The sequence below is a fragment of the Grammomys surdaster genome, unplaced genomic scaffold, assembly GCF_004785775.1.
Source record: "Grammomys surdaster isolate TR1022 unplaced genomic scaffold, NIH_TR_1.0 193, whole genome shotgun sequence".
NCBI lineage: Eukaryota > Metazoa > Chordata > Mammalia > Rodentia > Muridae > Grammomys > Grammomys surdaster.
The window spans coordinates 1,225,310-1,246,203 of record NW_021604638.1 but is presented as its reverse complement, the minus strand read 5'-3'; the positions used below and the strand labels follow the sequence as shown (position 1 = coordinate 1,246,203).

Below are 20,894 nucleotides of genomic sequence, written 5' to 3'. Positions count from 1 at the left end.
ACCTAGGGTCCATCCTTAGCACCAGGAGGGAAGCAACATTTATTATTATTATTATATTATTACTATTAAGATTTTAATATTTTATGTGTATGAGTGTTTTGTCTACATTGTCTACATGTACATACATGTACCATGTGTATGCCTGGTGCCTGTGTTGGGTCCCCAGAGGCTGGTATTCCAGACTGCTGTAGACCACCATGCAATGCAGATGCTGAGACTTGAACCTAGGTCCTCCATAAAAATTAGTATTCCTAACTGCTGAGCCAGCCTTACAGCCCTCAACAGCTTACTTTTTTACTAGATTATGTTGCAAAGATTCTGCTTAAAAATTTTATTAAAGTTTCTCTGTGAAATGACTTGACTTTAATTTTGTGATGAAGAATGCCACTGACGACATTTTTTTTTCTAAAGACCCTCCAGGACTTCCTGACACCGTCTATTTGCCTCCTGATAGTCTGAGCGGAATGAGACTGTATCAGGCTGTAAGGGAGCTATCTGGACTGGCTGCCCTGCTCATCCACCCAGAAAAAAGAGCGGATGTCTTCATCCCCAGCACCCACAGGAGACCAGATGTCAAGTGTGAGTAACTCGTCAAAGGTTGTTCAGCTAAGCAGTGGTCCTCAAACAATATTCTGCTCACTAAACCCAGCAGGAAAGACACCTCAACAGGTGGGCCCAGTTTAGCCACAAGCCACGATTTCACTGCTCCAACACTGACAGTTTCATTTCACGGAGACATCACCAAAACACTTGCCCTGAGCCAAGTTCAGTCCTTCCTTGTGTTGATAAAGCTTCACCAGCATACATCCAGGCCCATGTGGATGTGCATATGCATGTTTGTCATGCTTGATTTATGTTGGGTGTGTGCATGTGTGGTTGGTGGTATGTATAGTTCATGTGTATGTGAGGTTTATGGGTATGTATGGCCTATGGTATATGTTTGTGTGTAGTTTATGGGTATGTTTTGTGTGATTGGTGGTATGTGTGCTTCTTGGTATGTGTGTATGTTTGTGTATACATGTGAGTTTTGGGGTGTGTTTGTGTGGTTTGCAGCTGCATAGTTTATAGTATATGATTTGGGGTGTATGCGTGTTGTGTGTCTTTGTGGTTTATAGTTCCTTCTAGGGTATATGCTGGGAAAGGAGCAGGATTGCTTTCAGAGTGCATGGATGCATGTGTTTGTATCTGTATAGTTCATAGAATATGAGGATGGATGTGTGTGTGTGTGTGTGTGTGTGTGTGTGTGTGTGTGTGTAGTTTATGGTTGGTCTAGTAAGTAACTTTAGAGCCTACAGCTGTGTCATATACCTTCTATCCTGAAAAGCCAAACATTTTTACTCCCTGATCCTTCATGGGTAAACACACATTGGTCAGTTCCTAATTTAAAGACTGCTTGACTGCCTGAGTTTGGCTCTATTCTTCAAGTAGTAGAATCCTCACCTAGCTCTTCAATTATTTTACTTGACAGGGAGATTTTAGTAAAAACAGGTGCCAATGTTTGGATCAAATTCACATTGCACAAAGAAAAACCTCAATGGCTGCATTTATGGCTCAAGTTAGCACACTGCCTGCAATGGAGGTCCACAGTGGTTGCAGTCTTTGCAAAGAACACTGCCACGAACAGTGTGTAGGTGAGACACAGTGTGCTTTGCTCTGGAGGAAGTCTTTCACTCAAGGTTGAACCACCGCTCCTGCCAGCATCTGGATTCAAAGACTCTATCTATATTCCACGGGCTGAGCTAATCCTATTTTCACCGAAGATCCAGATGTCATTTATTGGCACCTTGCTTTTCTCATAAATAGAAATATGCCCTCTCCCAACTTCCTTCACTGATACCTCTTGAAAACTAAACATCTGAAAAGAAATGCAGTCTCCTGAACATTGATGTATTTTTACACAAGGGTCTTTTGAAGCTAAATGCTTCTTACAATAACTCACAGCATATTCAGAATGGAAATCCAGCCTTCCAACTCCTCCTGCAAACGTCTGATCATTTGTGACACTTTCATCTCATTTTTAAAAACCTTTTACTGTGGGAAATTTCAAGTATGGGAAAATGAAAGGCTAGCCCCCAGCTATTAGCTTCTCCAAGTCTCAGCATTCTGCCATTGTGCTGGAGGAGCCCCCCTCCCACCGTCTTGTTTACTATTTGTTATGGAGTTTGAAAGCTGATTTCACACACCAAGTCATTTCACTCATGAATGCTTATTGCTGTCAGGGCTCTTCCTTTGAAGAAAAACATGATACCATTATCACGACAGAGAAAAATAAATTGCAATTCTTAATATTACCTAATACCCAATCTCACTTCAGTGCTTTTTCTTTTCACAGTGGTTCTGTTCAACGGAGGATCCAAATATGAGCATATACTGTGTGTTCTTGATTGGTCTCTTAGGCCTTTTTATATGTACCACAGAGCCCTCTTATTTCCCATTCATCCTGCCCTGGTATACATTTAAATACATTTAAATGCTAACTGGATGAACAGATCTTATCAACAGTAACACCTCTTCGGCCTCTGCAAGATATAAGCAAACCCCAACATTTGAAACCCTCAGGAAGACTCTGAGGTGCCCTGACTCCCCACCAGCAACCCCACTTGAAAACCTAAGGAAGATGACCTCTCCTACAGACACTGTCAGGAGAATTCAGATCACTTCAAGTCAATCCTAGAAAATCACATCTTTTCTGTGCTGCTTTGGCCTGGAGACTCTGAATGATTTAGAAGCAAGGCACCCCCTCATCATGCCTTCTTCTTGAGATTAGCCAAACTTAAATCAAGAATCATGAAGTAAATCAGACAAGCCTCAGAATCCATTACTGTTATCAGTAATATATCAGTCATATAACTGTAACATTATTAATTTGTACCTAGGCCATTCAGGACTTGTCATTATAAAAAGGATGACCTGCACGCTGCCCACAGGAATCTGACCTACACCAAGAATTAGTCCATTTCAGAGGCTCTCAACCCAGTGGTTCATAACCCCTTTGGGGATCAAACGACCCTTTCCCAAGGTCTCTTATCAGATAACCTCCATCTCAGATATGTACATGACGATTCATAACAGTAGCAGAAACATAGCTATAAAGTAGCAACAAAAATCATTTGACGGTTGGAGGTCTTCACAACATGAGGAACTGTACTAAAGAGACACAGCAGTAGGAAGGCTGAGAACCAATGGCTTAGATAAACTGCCCAAGGGAAGATAGATAAGGCACCACCCAAACTGACAGACACGCCCCAGCTACTGGGTGGAGAGCATTTGTAAGGTCAGTCTCCCCAGTAAAACAAAAAGAACAGAGTCAGAAGGAATCAACTTGTCCTCTTTAACATCCATGGCACACTAGATGACACACTGACCACTCTGATTCTCATTCTTATCTGCAAGACGGGCTAATCCCACACACTTCCCAGAGTAGCAGCCAATGTTAACCGAGTGTTTACTGTGCACAAGGACTCATGTCACCTTCTTTGATGGTTTAATCGTCACAAAATCCCTCATTATGCAGCCCTGGCCAGCCTGGAACTCAGTATGCAGACCAGGCTGGCCTCAAATCACTAAAAGACTTATGAGGTATGTCGCTACTATGCTCGTTTTGCAGAGGAAATGACCAATGGGGCTCTGAGTGGTATGGTGACCTATCCCAGATCCCACTCCAACTGGAGTGACCCAGGACTTCACCTCAGGGCTGACTCAAGAGCCAGGCCTCTTCACCACTCACTTTATTTTCTCTCCAAGTGTCATGCTACATTAACAGAGTTGACACCTCACCCTCTAAGGGATAAAGTGTTGTTCAACACTGTAATGGCCTACCAAAAAGTCTCAGCCAACATCAACTCCTATCAGGGACTTTCAGGTAGGGAAGGGAAGAAGCAAGTAGCTCAGGGTTGGGACTTAGGAAGCCCCAGTTGACTTTGGTGATTTGTATCATTCGAGGTGTTTTGCCCTCAACCACCAGGAAGCCTCCCTGGGTTTGGTATTCTTCTGCTCCTCTCTAGCCTGTGAGGGAGATCTAGGGAATAGTGGCTGTTTCTAGTTCACCTTTGTAAATTCGCAAACCCAACAAATGGCCCAAGCAGGTAGAGGGTAGGCGCTGAAAAAAATCTGTTAGAAAATCCAAAGCTTCATCCATCCATTAACCACAAATTGGAACTTGCACTTCGAAGGTGCCATCTCTCTCAGCCACTGTCCCTTAAGATAATTGCAGAGAAAAAGGGTCAAATGGAAGAGATACACTCAAAACAAGGGAAGCAGTGGGCTCCATGAAGACATAGAGCTGGCCAGGCCCACAAGTCCAGTGGTGCTCCCACGCTCTACCTATGAACCCAAGAAGGGTCCTCCCAGGTTGGGACTTGCTTTCCCTCTCACAGCTCCCAGAACAGCTAGAGGAGAAAGTGACAGGAGGACAAGTTTCCAACAGACCGAAGACCTAGCCCGGGAAGGAAGGCCACCTGAGGAAGCGAGCTCGAGGTAGACTCGATCTGAGGCTCCCGTCCCGTCTAAGTGCACCCCACAGTCCTCTGAGAGGGACCCAATGAGGGGCGGGGCGCCCCAACTGTTACTTACAGTCGTTTAAGTCATCCTGCAAGTCCACAAAGTACAGAGGGATCTCTGAAAAGCCAAAAGACACACGAGGGGCTACACAGAGGCTGCGCAGGCGGCGAGTCCAGGGCTCGCGGGAGTGGGATGAGGGGGTCTCTCGGGGAGGGGTAAGGGAGAAGCCGGAGCCCCCGGAGCCTAGACCCACTCACCCGCCATCTTGGGATGTGCTAGAGGGCGGAGCTGGAGGCGGGGCGAGACCAGAGGTCACGCCCATCCATTGCGCTCCACCCACCCGCCTGGCCTCACTCACCCGCCATCTTGGGACGGGTGGAAGGTGGAGCTAGAGGCGTGGTAACTCCAAGATTACGCCCCACCCCGTTCCTCCCACTCCTTAGAGAAGATGGGGCTGGGGCGGAGCTGGAGGGTGGGGCGACGCTGAGGCTCCGCCCCTCGGAGCTCTGCCTACTCGCCTGTGAGCCGCGAACCGGCCGCCCCGCCCTCGCGGAGAAGGTGGCTGCCGAAGTGGGCGGGGAGGTCAGGTGACCCAGCTGGCGTCCCAAGATGGCGGCCGCGGTGGCGCCGGGCAGGCCAAGGCGGTGTCCCGGCTGTTGAGGTGACTCCGCGGGACAAGTGACCGGTCGGCCGGACCGGAGGGCCGCGGCAGACGCACGGCCTCCCCGAGTGTGCAGCCGGGACTTGGCGGAGAGGGGGCGGCGCCGGGGGATGCTGGTGCTGGGCCGGGCCTCTCCCTTCTCAACTTAGAGCGGCGGCGGGCCCGCACCCCTGGTTCCCGGGCCATGGCTCTGAGGGAACTTAAAGTGTGCCTGCTTGGGGTGAGTGGCGGCAGGCCGGGTCCGGAGGGTCGCGGAGGCCAGGTGGGCGGGCCCCGGCACTCCAGGGCCCCTTGCACCCCTTTAGGCTTTGCACGGGACGCAGCCCCCCCACAGACCCTAAGGGCGGCGGGACCACCAGGCTGTGTCCCACTCAAGGTCCCGAGGTATCAGGGTGGCCCCCGGCACCCCGGAGCGACGCCCTGTTTCTATCCCACAGTGAAGTAGCCCACAGGTAGTTTTCTTCCAACTTTTCGAGGGACACCTTTAAAGTTAGCCAAGTCTCTGAAAGTTAACCCCCCCAGCAGGCCTTTAGGTTTTATGAACAGCCCTGGCCTCCTTTCAGCAATGTGGGTTGGTTTTTGAACTTTTGGTAAGTCTTTGACACTTCTGCAAGAGTTACTTTCCAAAGTTTGCTCTTCGGTATAGCAGGGAGGAGTTCATTACCAGGAAACCTCCAGGACTTCCAAGATTCAGCTTCCGGTCCTCTCACAGTAGTTTGGCCTTTTCAGAGCCTCCTGATGATCTCCTTCCCGAGTTTCTGTTTTAATGACCGAAAAAATATTCCAATAACTACATGGTTTTTGCCCCTCAACAGGGTGGGGCTAGGGTTCATCCCGGATTACTCCTTAACTTGTGAGCGCATAGTTTTACTGGTATATGTTAAAAGGCCAGTGAGTTCAGTCACTTTTCACACAGAACAGAAACCTAAGAGTTTTTTCTTCCTTTGGGAGGGAGCAGGAGTTCAGTCCCAAGACAGATCCCAAAACCTTGAACATCCTAGGCAAGCCCTCCAACTGAGTTGTATGTCCCCATCCTAGGCAAGCCCTGCCACCAAGTCGTATGTCCCCAGCTTGCTTGCTTCTGTATTTTAGCAGGATCTCAAAAAGTTGCCCAGGATAGTTTTGAAATCTCTCCTCAACAAGTCTTGAACTTGGAATCCTCCTGCCTTTGCCTCCCAAATTTGCTAAAATTGCAGTCCTGTACCACTAGGCAGGCCAGCATGGGTCTTTCAAGAGGTCCTACTTAGTGCCTCTTAAAAACTACAGACACCTTCCCCGGTACTTTCAAGAGGGTTTCTCACTGTTTGGCCATGACTGGCATTGAACTCAGTTCATAGGCTAAGAAATCTGCCTGCCTCTGTCTCCCAGGTGCTGGAATTAAAAGCATACACTCTTGTGCCTGGCCTCCATAATACATTTTGAAATATAATTACTTTACTGACTTACTACAAAAGCCTGCTTGTGTCTCTCCATCTACAGTTGGAGATGCTTTTTCTGGAATTCTCCGCTTTATGCCACAAAGTAGTTTTGGGCATCTACAAGTAGGTTAGTCTCACCTCAGTCACCCGTCTTCCTCTCTTTCAGGATACGGGTGTGGGTAAATCGAGCATCGTGTGGCGGTTTGTGGAAGACAGTTTTGATCCGAATATCAATCCAACCATAGGGTAAGAGAACAAGTGTATTTAGCATGCATGCATTTATCTCCGGGTGCATGGAAAGTCAGCGCAAGCAGAAATGTCTTCCTGGTGTGATTCCTGTTGTCTTGAGCACAATGGAGTTTTGAACTGCTAGGTCTTGAAATGACTTCAGACTGAGAATAAGAACTTCAACATAGAAAAAAGACTCAGTTGACATAGGAGTTTACAAACCCAATTACACCTTGAAAGAGAGCGAATAAAAGCACATCCTGGTCCAGTTAGTTCTTTGGAGCGTATCAGTTAGAACCTAGTTTTGGTCCTTGAGAAGAAATAGAATTGGATCCAAGCCCTGTTGAACATTGCAGCACTGGGGACAGTATTGAACTCGTGAGTTAACTTAGAAATGTCGTGGTTTGGGGTGTTTTGGTTGGTTGGTTGGTTGGTTGGGCCTTGTTTGGGGGCTTTTTGTGTTTGTTTGTTTTTCGGGTGTCTGGTATGTTTTGGACTGTTGAAGTTGACTAGCGCGTTCTTGAAGATTTTATTATTTTTGGCTAGGGATGTGTATGTTTGCGTGTAAGTCTGTGAGTGTGAATGTGAGTGGCCACCCTTGAAGGCCAGAAGCATCAGATCCCCCTGGAAGTGGTTATGAACTGCCTGCTGTGGTGCTGGGAACCAAACTCGGGTCCTCCAGAAGAGCACTGTGGTTTAACTGCTAAGCCATCGCCCCGTCCTCTTATAGATTGTACAAAAATCTTTCTATTAAATCTCACGGGGTGACCATGGAATTAACACTAATTTTTCTCTTTGAGAACCTGAGCTCTGTAGGATCTACTACCATGTTAAGTTTGTACAACTAAGCATTGACTAGACACTTCCTGTCTTTAAAGAAAAGTTGTCTGTGGTTCATCATCAGGATGTGATATGGCTTTGTGCCACATAAGGAAATACTTTACAACTGTGAGGGAAACGTCACAAGACTGCTGCTTGAGAATTTGATCAAATCTCCAGGTCTCTTATGCAAGGGGGCATCATGGAGATGAAACCCACCACTGTGTTTACAGTGAAGACAGTGCCCTTCCAGAAGAATTGGGTGTGTCCGTGTGTTGAAAGTATCACCTCCTGCTCCTCAGGGCTTGTTGGTACCTGCACTGCAGAGAGAAGTGCAGAGACAAGCCGTGCTGAGGAGTCACTGAATGGCATGCTTCATGACAGCCCAGTGAGTCACAGCCCAAACCTCAGAACCCACACGTGCTAAGACACCACCTCCTTTACTAGCAGATGAGGAGAGAGAAAAGCTAGGAGCCCCTTCCTTGCCTTGGCCCACTCAGGCGCCCTCCCACTGGGTCAGACTGCAGCCATGGCTCACATTTTATAGGAAAGACTACAAAGCCCCCTCCTTTATCTTTGTTTCCTCGATGCTGAGTAACAGCCCAGTGACTCCAGACTCTGGAGTGCTGGGTTCTCAGCTCCTCGTCACTTTCTCTAGCCTACACCTCTGCTGCCTGTCTACCCTGCTGTCTTCCAGCAGCATCACAACCCAGTCCTGGGCTTAAGCTGGGAGAGAACCCACCACTTTCTCAGCTGTTACTCTGTAGCCCATTATCAACACAGTCCCACCCACCATGTCACTAAATCCACCTTCTCTTGCCCTGGGAGCCGCTGCAAACCCAGCAAGCCCAGTGAATATGTTTCAAAACGTTTATTCATTTATTGGGTACCAACCATGTGTCAGGTATTCTGGGTGCTGTGATTTAAAGCTGGTGTCAGCAAACTGTAGTCTTGTCCTCTGCCTTCTCTCTTGGTAAATCAAATGTTACTGAAGCAGTCTCACACCTGCCTCTGCTGTTCCCAGGCTGTCCTGATCAAAGGCAGGAGTCCTGTGGCTCATGAAGCCAGGATTTGCCACCTGACACTCTGGCACTTTTATTTGGTTTTGCAGCATGGTCTTCTCTAGCCCAGCCAGGCCTGAAACTTACTATATAGCGTTCAGTCTCCTGTGTGATGGAAGAGCAGGTGGCATCATATGTCCACCTGGCGCTTCTCAGAATACATTTGCAGAATCTTGATTTGGACACACTCTGTTCCTGCCATGATATACATGTAGCTTCCCTGTAGGTTAAGAGAGAGATGTGTTCTCTATCTGTTGTGTGGAAAATGACTCTTTGCCATCACTCTGTGATAGCAGCACATGGCAGGCCCTGACCTCTCTGGCCATGCTTGTCCTTCGGGGCCCATGGAAAACGTGAAGCACTTAAAAACATTGGCATTGAACTATTGAAAGATGAGGGGATTGTACTTGGCAGAAAGAAAGTTAAGAAAGTGTGTATTTGAAGAGAAGTATGCCTGTTGGTAGCAGTGAGGAGGGGTAAAGAGTACCCCGAACAGCCAGCCTAGCAGACTGAAGGAACAGACAGACAGAGGAGGGGTCAGGAGGCTAGCAAGGACAGAGGACAAAGTGAGACCTCCAAGAATGGCCATTGAGACAGGGATCAGGCATGGCTCCCTAGAGCTGGGGGGTGGGGGGGAGCTAACAGGAGAGATGCAGAGCAGGCATGATGGAGTAAGGTACTTTTGTCTTCGGTTCCTTTGCCTCACCCATGGCTGCACTCTTTCACTGCTACGTCTTGGCCTCCCCTACTGCTGAAGGAAACTTGGGTTTCTTCAGATCATGTCCTCCACTTTGTTCCCAAAGCACCCTTTCCCCTGGATCATAACCTAAAGTCAGCTTCTCCAGGCCTTTTCCTTGTCTGCTGGCCCATGTCTCCAACCCATGATTTTGACTAGCTCTCTGGAGAAGTGGATGCCTAGCTCTCCTCTACTCCTAAATGTGTGTTCTCTGATGGCCCAAATGGGTTATGGAGTAGGAAGTTCTTCACTGCAAAGAACCTTCCCGTTTGTGATCTTGAGTTGAGAACTCAGTAAGGGACCTCAGTGAGCACTGGCTGGAATTTCCAGGTTAGTGACTGGGGTTTTGTGGGATTTGTCAGGTTCATACCTACTTTTGGGGGTTTGACGAGAATTCACTGATGTAGCATAAGGATTGTATGATAAAGGTCGACAGTAGCTGGTCAGACAACCACAGGCTGTGATCCCATCTTCAGGGAACACATGTAGAGGGCGACGAGGCCCTCATTAGACTCACCACTGGGATGAACTATGGTAATCCTTAGGAACTCGTTGTGTCCCTTGGGTGTGTTGGAGTAGTGAGAGTGCAGTCACTGTGGGCGTGTGGGTAAGTCTCATCCATTAACACCAGATTGTCTCCTAAGAGCCAACCTGAAATGGCTTCTACTCTCCAGCTAGCCTGTGCCCTCTGGTGCTCCACAGACACCTGGCAACTCTACATGCTTGTGACCATACTTATGAACAACCTTTGAGAGAGAGACCTGGTCCTCTGTTCTTCTTTGTCTGAGTAGGGAGCAGGACTAGCATGTCTTCAGATATTGACGTTCAGCCTCCTCTTCCCAGCCAGTACCAAGGTATCAGTTCTCATCCAGAACCCACATTGTTACCTGACATGGAAGCCTTCACAGTGAAGCACAGACACTGGAGTACCTCTGAATGCAGCTCTGCCACTTGCTAGCTAAATCCATAATCTGTTTCTTCACCCAAGTAAGGGTTACAACAGGAACACCTCCTTATTGTTTGGAGGGTTTGAGCTAATGCAGATAAAGTGGTTAGCAGAGGGCTGAAATTGTCAGAGCTCAATAGATGATAGGATTATTCTGATCTGCTACTTAATTCTTTTTCTGAATGTTTCTAAGAGCTTTATTCCCAGTATGCCTGGGTATCCCTCCTAGGAAAGTTGAAGGCAGGAGGATAAGAAGTTGCAGTCCAGCCTGGACTACATAACAAGATCCTCTTTTAGGGGGAGGGGGCTCCTTACAGGAAAGAATGATGTCATAGGGCTTGTAAGTTAATCCAACAGCAGTGTCTACTCTGACCCATTTCTTAGAGGCAACCACTGTTGCCATGACGTGCAGCTATTTTCTGATCTTTCCTCCAGATCTCCTCACAAGCATACATACACGGTGCCCCTCCTCCCACCACCACCACCATTTTAGGCGTTATCTACTGATTGTCTTTAAAGTGTAGGGCCTAGCTGACCCACCTTCTGGACATCTCTCTTCCATTTTGCTATTACAGGTCTGTCATTGAGTAACAACATGGCAGTGTTTCAGTGCACACCCTTGTCGTAGGTGGGCTGCGTATTTCCTAGCTCTCATTATACTTAGTCGTTGTGGGCTTAAGTGACTTAATCTCTTTATGACTACATTTGCATTTTGGGACTCTGATTTCTTATGGAGGTGCTTGTGAAAATTGGGGTAAAGTACATAAGTATAGTGTATAGTGTCACATTTTGTTCAAATCTTGGGCTGTTTGCCTGCCATTCTTACTATCCTGGGTGTATCACACGCTTGTCTGTGTATTAGACATTACTTGGCTGTGTCTTGCAGTTACATGTTCCATTCTGTGACAGATCTTTGCACTCTGAATTGTCTTCTGTGGAACAAAGTTCTCCTTTGAGTCTGCCCACCTCTCGTTGCTTGATCTCTAGCTCTGCCCTTCCCTCCTCCAGGTGGCTCAAGAAGCTTCTTCCAAGTCTGCTTTTAATTTTCAGATAAATTCGGTGCTGGGTGTGTGCTGCTGGTATGTTTTGTCTTAAAGCTCGCTCTCTCTCTCTCTCTCTCTCTCTCTCTCTCTCTCTCTCGCTCTCTCTCGCTCTCTCTCTGTCTCTCACTGAGGTCCTCTTGTCACTGCACGTACCCCTCGTGTGCGCCTCTGTATTATTGAGTAGTAGTCCATTGCATGAGATGCCAAAATGTATTCATTGGCTAATCGATAAACATTAGAGTTTATAAAGTTTTTTGGCTGTTATGAATAAAGCATATCTATTTGGACATAAATTTACTTTCAGGTATATATCTAGAGTCATCTAGAAGTACCATTTCTGGATCATGTACTAAATATTTATTTAATTTTCATAAGAAGCTGTTAGTTTTCCAAAACATTCATAGCAGTTAGGTGTAGTGATATACATACACATTTAATCCCAGCACTTGGGACGTAGAAGGCAGGAGGATCTGTGAATGCAAAGCCAGCCACGGCTAATAACGAGGCCCTGTCGCAAAACAAAACAGAAAAGTACTCATAGTATTTTATGTTTCATCCAGGACATAAAAAGTGTGTAAGTTGGGATGATTCCACATCCTTCCTAAATCTGTCAGTCCTCTTTGATGCCAGCCACCTCACTACCCATGGATGTTCTCACCTTTCCTGCACTTATTCCTATCTATTCAAATATTTGCCTAGTTCCCGCTGTGTTGTTCATTCAATCAATAACTTTTTATTCTACCAGTGTCTTTTGAAGAACAGTTTTTCCATTCTATTCATAACATTGACTTGTGTCCCGTATATCCCAGATGAGAAGGATTTTCTCCTGTGTTCTAGATTGTGTTTTTTAGTTTTAGTTTTGTTTCTATGCTTTGAGACAGTCTCACTAGATACCCTGACTGGCCTAGAATTCATAGAAATCTGCTGCCTCTGGCTCCCAAGTCCTGGGATTAAAATGTGTTCTTGATCTAGTAGTCCCATAGCTTCCTTCTAAGATTGCCCTGAGGGCTGCGTCTCCCTCCTAGTGTGTCTGCTGTGTAGGGTGATGCTGTTCCTATGGTCCCTCAGTCATTAGCTAGTGTGGAGCTCAGCGGCTGTTCCAGTAAATGGCCTTTGGACCTCTGTGAGGAGTGGGCTGCTGTGTGGGGAACTTGTTACTTTGGAAACCTGGCAGTCATCTAATTGTCGTACCTTTCACATTTGTTTTGTGCTTATAGGCTCTTTGCATCTGTGTCTAAATTTTTAGAGCATCTACTAGAAATCTGACTGGAAGTCTTCTGACGTGTTTGGGGGAAATTGGTAATCTAACAGTACTCCGATCCATGAACACAATAGACTCTTCTGTTCTTTAGGTCTCAGAGTGTTCTCTCTCTGTCTCCCCGCCCCGCCACGTGTGCACGCAAACACACACACACCCTTTGAATTCACTTTGTAGTTAAAGCTGATCTTGACTTTCTAGTCTCTTTTACTTCTTTCTTCCTGACAATGCTTTTAGTTGTCACTGTACAGGCCTTATATATTTTAATCTCAAAATAATACATTTTTTTCTGGTTTGGTTTTGTTTGCTTTGAGATTCTTTGTTGTTTGGGGGCTTTTCTCTTTGGAGCAGGCTATTTAGGAATAGAGTCTCAGTGTATAGCCCAGGCTGTCCTAAAACTCATTATCCTCCAGCTTCAGTCTGGTACTATAAATGACCTTTCTTTCTTTTAGTTGCATGCTAATAATACATAGACACACACTTCTGTGATTTTGCTGAGTTGGATTAGCTAAGGCAACACCTTAAAGAGTTCCTTGGGCTTTTCTTGGGTGCACAGTGAATCCCTCACTGGTCAGGCACTTTGCTTCTTCCTTTCTGGTTTATACACATTTGATTTCTTCTGCTGCTTTATCACACCAAGTAGACAAGTGTAATAAAGTGAGGTTAGGGTCCTCTGTTTAGGTGTAAATAGCTAGCACTTTTGTGTTCCTGACTTTTTGGCAAAAAGGTTTCATCTTGCCTTTTTACAGTTAAACTAAGTGGCTGCTCCTGCTGTCTGGCTAAGGATGTCCTTTCTACCCTAAGTTAATAGAAATTCACTTTAATTTTATTAGGATATACATATGCATATCCTTTTGGCCTAGAACATGCTCAATCCTTGAAGGTTGTGTGTTTACTACTCTGTGAGGTCTTTGATGTATGAATGTTAACAAAACCATGTGCTTATTAATAGGGTCGTTTGTATGATCCTGTTTTTCTGTTGCCCTAAAAGGAGTATTTCAACAACTCTGTATGAGGCCGTGTCTATTGCTCTAACTTGTTAATCTTTATTGTTGCCTAGATACTGAATGTCAGTGTATGTAGCGTATTTTCTTGGTGCCCCCCTCCCGTGTAAGATTGCTTGTTCTGGATGTGCTTTGGTATAATTTAGGCTCCCTGAGTTCTCTTTGCATATCTTAAACCTAACTTGTTTAGTAGCTATGTATTTCAAGCAGGTTTCTTACAGATTGTATCCAAGTAGTTTTGCTTTTACATGCACTCTGACCACTTGACCTTTGCCTTTACAGCTTCATGGAGAGCCCCTTTTACTTGAAGTGTTTACATCTATGCTACCTAATAGAGTTGCTGCTAGCCACATGTACAATTAGAGTCTTCAGTCATGCTGGCTACATTTCAGTCCTTACCAGGAATGCAGTGGCTCTAGTTTAGACCCTTTCTGTGTATAGTAGCTGTTAGTGTGGTGTGGTTTAAATCTGACATCTTGCTGCTTTTTCCTGTGTCCACAGTTCCATTTTATTTCCACTGCCATCTTATCTGACTACCTCCTTTATGATGATGAAGATGAAAATGGTCGTTGCCTAGGGTTACAGTCTCTGATTCACAGTTTGTGTTCAGACAATAGCATGAATCACGTGCTTTGTGGATGCCTGTCAGCACCTTCTGTGGCTCTCGTGCTTTGTTTTCATGGAGGCTGCTGTGGGTTTGCTGTGTAGTGGTGGTCTTTTATAGGTGCCATTAGCCTTTCTGTTCTCCATCTTTGTGCCAATATTAAAACCCCTCTTTTTTCTCTTTTTTCTTTTTTTTCTTTTTTCAGTCTTTATAATAAGTTGCAATCCCTAGCATTGGTTGAGTGTTTTGTTATTCAAGACTGACTTGGTTGCTTTAGGTTACATTTCCATATAAATGTTAATAATTATATTGTCTGCTTTCGCATACACCAGCGTGCTGACCCTCACTGTGGTTTTGATTGGCCTTCCATTGTAAATTCTTCCATTCTAAATTTACAGAGCCATTTAGAGAATGACATGTTAATCTTGAATCGTAGTTTATGACTATGGATTATCCTTCCATCCCAAGTGTCTATAGCCTTTGTTTTCTCTCCGCTAGTGCATTTGCACATCTGTCATCAGTTAGTTCAAGGGGCTTGATGTTTTTTAATGCACTTGTTTGCTATGAAAATAGTACGTGGTTCGAAGTTCACTGTTGTTGTTGTTGTTGTTGATTGTTGTAGTACGGTTTGGTGTGTAACCTTGAACTTGGAAGCATCTTACCTTAAGCACTGTGAGAAAGGTATGTGCCACTACATGGAGCTACCACTTGAGGTTTTAGGCTTTCCTCCAATGGCCTTCCTGAATTTGCTTATGAATTCACTTACATATGTGCAATGTTTTTGTGTTTTCTATACACAGTTTTCTATCATCTGGGATGGGCTTTGTTATGCCTTTGACTTTGCGTCTCTATTTTTGTTGGCTACAGAGGATTTCCTTTACAATGTTAGTAAGAAGGAGTGAGGCCTGGGGTGCTCTGACACTGCTGTAGTCATGCTGGGAAAGAGTCACTATGGCACCAGGAGATGTGCTCACTAGAGGAGTGTGTGTGTGTGTGCATCCCTTACCAAATCTTTGTTCAAAGAAGATGTCCTTTCCCTTGTCTGCTAGGGTTGATAGTGTTGACTTGGTGAGCATGTTTTTCTCTCTGTCTGTACTGGGCTAAATACATGCCATGTGATTATCATTGTTAGATTTTTATAGCATCCATCCATGAAGATTGTGACCTGTAGTTTTTATATGTCACTGATGTCTTGTTGCTGTAACACAGTGGTTGTCGACCTGTGGGTCACAATCCTTGGCAAATTTCTGTCTCCAAAAATATTTACATTACAACTCATAACCGTAGCAAAATTACAGTTATAAAGTAGCAATGAAATAATTTTATGGTTGGGGGTCACCACAGCATGAGGAACTGCACTAATGGGACACAGCTTTAGGAAGGTTGAGAAGCATGACAAGCAGAGTTTCTGACGGGAGGCATCTTAAGTAGGAGAGGTTACTTCAGCTAACAATTTAAGGTGACACAATCCATGGCGGCAGAGGGCATGGCAGCAGAAGAAAACAGCTGGACACATTGCATCTGCAGTCAGGGAGTAGAGAGCTGGTGGTCAGTTGCTCTTTTCCCCCTGTTAATTAGTCTGGGCAACCTACATGATCTTCCATCCTCCATTAACCCAATATGGAAACTCCTCATAGATGTGCAGAGTTGTCTCCTAGGTGATTCTAGATCCTGTCAAATTGAAAACATTAACCATCACAAGGCCACCCCTTAACAGCTTAATACCCAAGCATATTGCTTTTAAGTTATAACCTTCCACCCTTGTTTCCATAGACTCACAACCATCTCACAGTGCAAAATGCATCCAGTCCAACTTCTGAAGTTCTCATAATTAACAGCACCAACATGGTTAGAAGTCCAAGTCTCCTTAAATTCAAGACAATCTCTTAATTGTGCGCTCCTAAAAACTAAAACCATGTTATGTAATCGCAGTGTCCAGTGGCATAAAGTAAATAGTTACAATTCAAAACAGCAAGGAAGGACTAGGTCAAAGCAAGACTAGACCAAGCATTACAAACTCCAAATCCTGCAGCTCAGCATCTGGCTTCTGAAACCCATGACGGAATGATCTTGGCTCCAAAGGGCTTGGTTAGCGCCACTCCTCTTGCTTTGCTGCCTGTAGCACATAGAGCCTCTATTTGGCCAGCTCACACTATAACCTGCACCTTTTCTTGTGGATGGTCCGTGGTCCTGGAATTACTGGTATCTTGGGATCCATTGCAACTTAGGCCTCACCTTCACAACTTCACAAAGTGTCCACTTGGGCCTTCGTTGTGACCCCAACACACAGCTGGCCTCAATGACTTCTGGAACCTCTTGATACAGGACTCTGTGATCACCCTTAGTCTTTCATACTTATAAAATATGGCCACCACTACCAGCTTCTGCCGTGAGCCTCGGGTATAGCCTTCCTTCCTGAGCTACAGTTGCTTCAGTCTCTTGTGTGCTGACCCTAGGGGACACTTGCCAGTTTTCCAGCAGGATACCCCTTCAGACATCCTCTAAGGGGTATATGTGTGTGTGTCTATGTGTGTGTCTATGTGTGCTGTATGTGGATTGTGTCTGTCTGTCTGTCTTTGTGGTGTGTATCTATCTGTCTATGTGTGCTATATGTGGTATGTGTCTATCTGTGTGTGTGTGTGTGTGTGTGTGTGTGTGTGTGTCCCAGGCTGTCTACAAATTCCTTTCCCTGCTGAAGTTTGCATTTTTCATGTCTCTGCCCTATCTCTCACTGTAAAAGACCTTAATAAGAGCAGCAAGAACTATCATGCCACATCCTGAATATTCTCTTGTCCTGAAATTACTCCATTCATCCTCAATAAGGTTCTCAGGACGCAGGCAGAAAATACAATATCATTTTAATGGCCTGTAGCCCAGTTCCTAGTTTCCCTCTGAAATGTCCTGAGCAAGTCTTCATTGTTCGCATGCATGTCTCTGCAGTCTGATCTTCTAGACATGCAGCAGACATGCAGCAGGCTCTGCTTACGGTCTCTGTGGTGCACACCTGCAGACTCCTCCACATTCCTCCTGCAGATTTGCAGAGCTTACAAGTCACCCAATTCTCAGGACCTTTTTTTTTTTTTATTTCTTTGTCACTGTTACAAAGTGCCTGACAAGAAACAACTTAAGGGAGGCAGCAGTCAGTTGCCTCTGCAGAGCAGCAGTAGTGTGCTTCTTTGTGTTTGCCCAGGACCCAAGCATGGACATTTAGGGTGGGTCATCCTCAGTTAATCCAGTCTGGAAACTCCTCCTTCATGTCACCCAGAGGCTTGTCTCCTCAGTGATTCTAGATCCCTTCACATCGGTGGTGTTAACCATTACAGTTGGCTTTAGTTAATGTTACTTGTTAGGATTTGCGTGTACATAACAGAGACTGTGATGTCATTTCCTTTTTAAACATGTGTCAGATTTGTATCAAAGTTATGCTTATTCAGTAACACTGCTTGTATAAAACATTCCTTTTATTCTTTGAATGATTAGTAAAGTTTGTCAGTGTTTCCATCTGGGCTTCAAGCACTCTGTGTAATAGAGTTAATTAAGGCGTGAATTCCATTCATAGTTGTAAGGTTGTTCATATGCAAATTGTCTGTTACTTGTGGCTCTGGTTTTGATAGGTTGCACTCCTTAACAGCCTGAATTCCTCCCTGGACTTCTTCCACCTTGCTAGTTTATCAGCATAAGGCTGCCAGGCTTCCTCCTGACAGCAGCTTTCATTTTGGATGGTCCACTGTGGCCTATCTGGTGTCTTTGCCTTTGTCTTGATCAGTATATGAAAGTTCCTCCTCTTTATATCAGTGTTTTCCTCACTGACATTTAGTCTTTTGTTCCGCATTGTGCGGGCTAATTTTATGTCACCTTGACACAGGAGAGAACCTTGACACAGGAGAGAACCCCAGTAGAAAAAAATGTCTTCATTAAGATTGGTCTGTTAGGCAAGCCTGTAGAATATTGGCTTAATTAGTGATTGATGTGGGGGCCCTTTGTATCATGGGTGGAGTCATCCCTGGGCCGGTGATCCTGGGTTCTGTAAGAAAGCAGGTAGACTGAATGCCCTGCACCTCCCTTGGGCAGCACAGTGGGAGATCGGGGTCGGGGAGAGGGGGAGTATTGAGCCAGCTGCCCCTATCTCCCCACCACTACCACATGAACACCAGAGAGAAAGCTGGCCCTTTCACTCACCTGCAGGGGGTGGGGGACAGGGAGGGGGACGAGTGATATGAGCATCATGAGAGTAGGCGAGGTGGCCCTGCCATTCACCAGCTATAGCACTTGGGAGAGTGGTCCCCACACCTTGACTGGGCAGCACAGTAGAGCTGACTCTGCTGGTGTATACACACACACACACACACACACACACACACACACACACACGTGTGATCCCTCCCAAGAGCAAGAGAGCAGACCTTACCCTTTGCCCCTTACGAGCTGCAAGGCTGGGTGTAGCCAGGGCAGTATTAGAGAGCTCACCCAGTAGCCAGGCTCAGATCCACAGCTTAGAATTGGCCCACTCCAAAAATCTATTTTATCCATGAACTGCTGCAGTGCATGAAAGGGCCAGTCCTGCAGATCCAAAGCTATAGGGCCTCCATGACACAGGGCAACAATATGAAGAGTCTGGTGAGTATCTAGCACTGATGAGTAGCAGAAGCCAGGGGCCTGGGACCAGACCAATGACTCACTGCAATGCACTTCTGTAAGTAAAGATGTGTGGACAGCAGACTGTACTGTGGGACACACTGACACACTACAGCCTCCATGTCGAGATGTTTTCTATATGTTTTGTATATTCTTGGTGTTATTTCTATTTTCTTTGAGGTCAAGGCAGTTGCAGGGGCTGAGGGCGTATATGAAAGGAAGGACCAGGGGATGAGTGGGGTTGGGGCGCATGATGGGAAACTCACAGAGAATCAGTAAAAAGTTAAAAAGAAAAGAAAGCAGTTTGAGCAAGCCAGTCAGCAGCACCCCTCCATGACTTGTGCATCAGCTCCTGCCTCCTGGTTCCTTTCCTATGTGAGTTTCTGCCCTGTCTCTCTTCAGTGATATACTAAGCCAAGTAAACCTTTCCCTCTGCAACTTGCTTTTGGTCATGGTGTTTCATAATAACAGTAGAAACCTAAGACACAATTTGAAAGGTTTGTGTCTTTTAAGTTAAACCTTAACTAAAATAAACATTTGTTTTTATTATTTTTATTTATGTGTATGTGTAGGTATATATATGTGACTGCAGGTGCTCCAGAGACTAGAGGTGTCAGGTCCCCTGGAGCTGGAGTTACACATGGCTGTGGGCTGCATGTGTGCCATGAATACTTGGAACTGAACTCAGGTCCTCTGCAAGAGCACTGAGCCGTCTCTCCAGCTCAGCAGATTTGTGTATTTTGTTACCTTATTGACATTTAGTTCTAAGTATTTTCTGATTTATTATTGGCTTTATCTTTGATCCATATATCATTTAAATATGTGCTTCTCAATCCCAGACACAGGAATAACTTAGTTAATTTTTTATTGGGTTACTCACAAAGTTATTGTAAAATGAGAAAATGTATTCTGTGATTCCTTCTTTGGATGCAGTGTGATGTGCTGTCTTCCTGCGTGCAGTGCTCTCAGCAATGCTAGGTTTGTTTGCAAATCTGCCCTGCTCTTGGTGCTGGTATGGGCATGGCCAGGCCTAGTTACTCCATCTATTCTCAGAGGTGCACTGTGGGCTTTAGGAGTGCATGGTCATGTCATCGAAAAGTCAGGATTGTTTTACTCTTCGGATGGCTTGGTGGTGGTTTAGTTGGATCTTTTTATTTGTTGTTTCCCCATGCCTTGTTCACAGACTTAGCTCTAGACAGTGCTAAGAGCTAACATCTTTGCCTGTCCTCAGCCTTGAAGGGATTGTTTGCTCTGTACTGTTGATGTCTTCAGTAGTGTGCAGCATGTTGTTGGTCACTGAAGTTGCCAGTTACGAAGAGGAGGCAGTCTCTGTGTGTCTCGTAGAGCAAGCAATTTTGTCAAGAATGGTTCTTGAGTTTTATCCTGATACTTTATCTTCTTAGATGTTATTTTTTTTCCTTTCAGTGGTGGATTGCTGTATTTATATATTGTATGTAATAGTTGTCCCAATACTTAGTAGCATCAAACAACAAGCATTTCATGCACCATGTTTTCTGTGGATTAGAAATCCAAGTAGCCTGACTAGTGTGGCTGGGCTCAGTGTCAGTTATGGTGCTGTAACATTGGCAGTGCTAAAGAAGGCTTAACTACATGGCTGCGAGTGGAGGCCTCTGTTTCTCTTCCTGGTTCTCTGGCATGTGAGCCTGTCCCCAGAGCTACTAGAGCACCCTCACAACATGGAGGAGGGAGGAACCGAGGGAGGGAAGGAGGCAGGGTGGGATCTGTAGTGTCTTCTGGCCTTCTGAGAGTCATCTACTGTGGCTTCTGTTGATACTTTAGGACCATCTCAAGTGGCATGTCTTAGAACCTCCACAAACTGGTTTATTCCATAACCCATGTCTACCTGTGTTATTCCATAACCCGTGTCTACCTGTATAATTCCATAACCCATGTCTACCTGTGTTATTCCATAACCATGTCTACCTGTGTAATTCCATAACCCGTGTCTACCTTTATAATT

The 20,894-nt window shown here is 45.4% G+C and overlaps 1 protein-coding gene across 1 annotated transcript in view; it reads left to right on the top strand.

Moving 5' to 3' along the window:
* Nucleotides 1–5,085: 5,085 nt before the first annotated feature.
* The window catches only part of Rab22a (RAB22A, member RAS oncogene family), a 48,382-nt gene continuing 32,573 nt past the window's right edge, over nucleotides 5,086–20,894 (top strand). Inside the window, exons 1-2 of the mRNA XM_028769610.1 lie at nucleotides 5,086–5,381; nucleotides 6,746–6,825. Of these exons, the coding sequence (XP_028625443.1) occupies nucleotides 5,346–5,381; nucleotides 6,746–6,825 (116 nt within the window). The 5' untranslated portion in view covers nucleotides 5,086–5,345. The remainder of the gene's footprint in view (nucleotides 5,382–6,745; nucleotides 6,826–20,894) is intronic.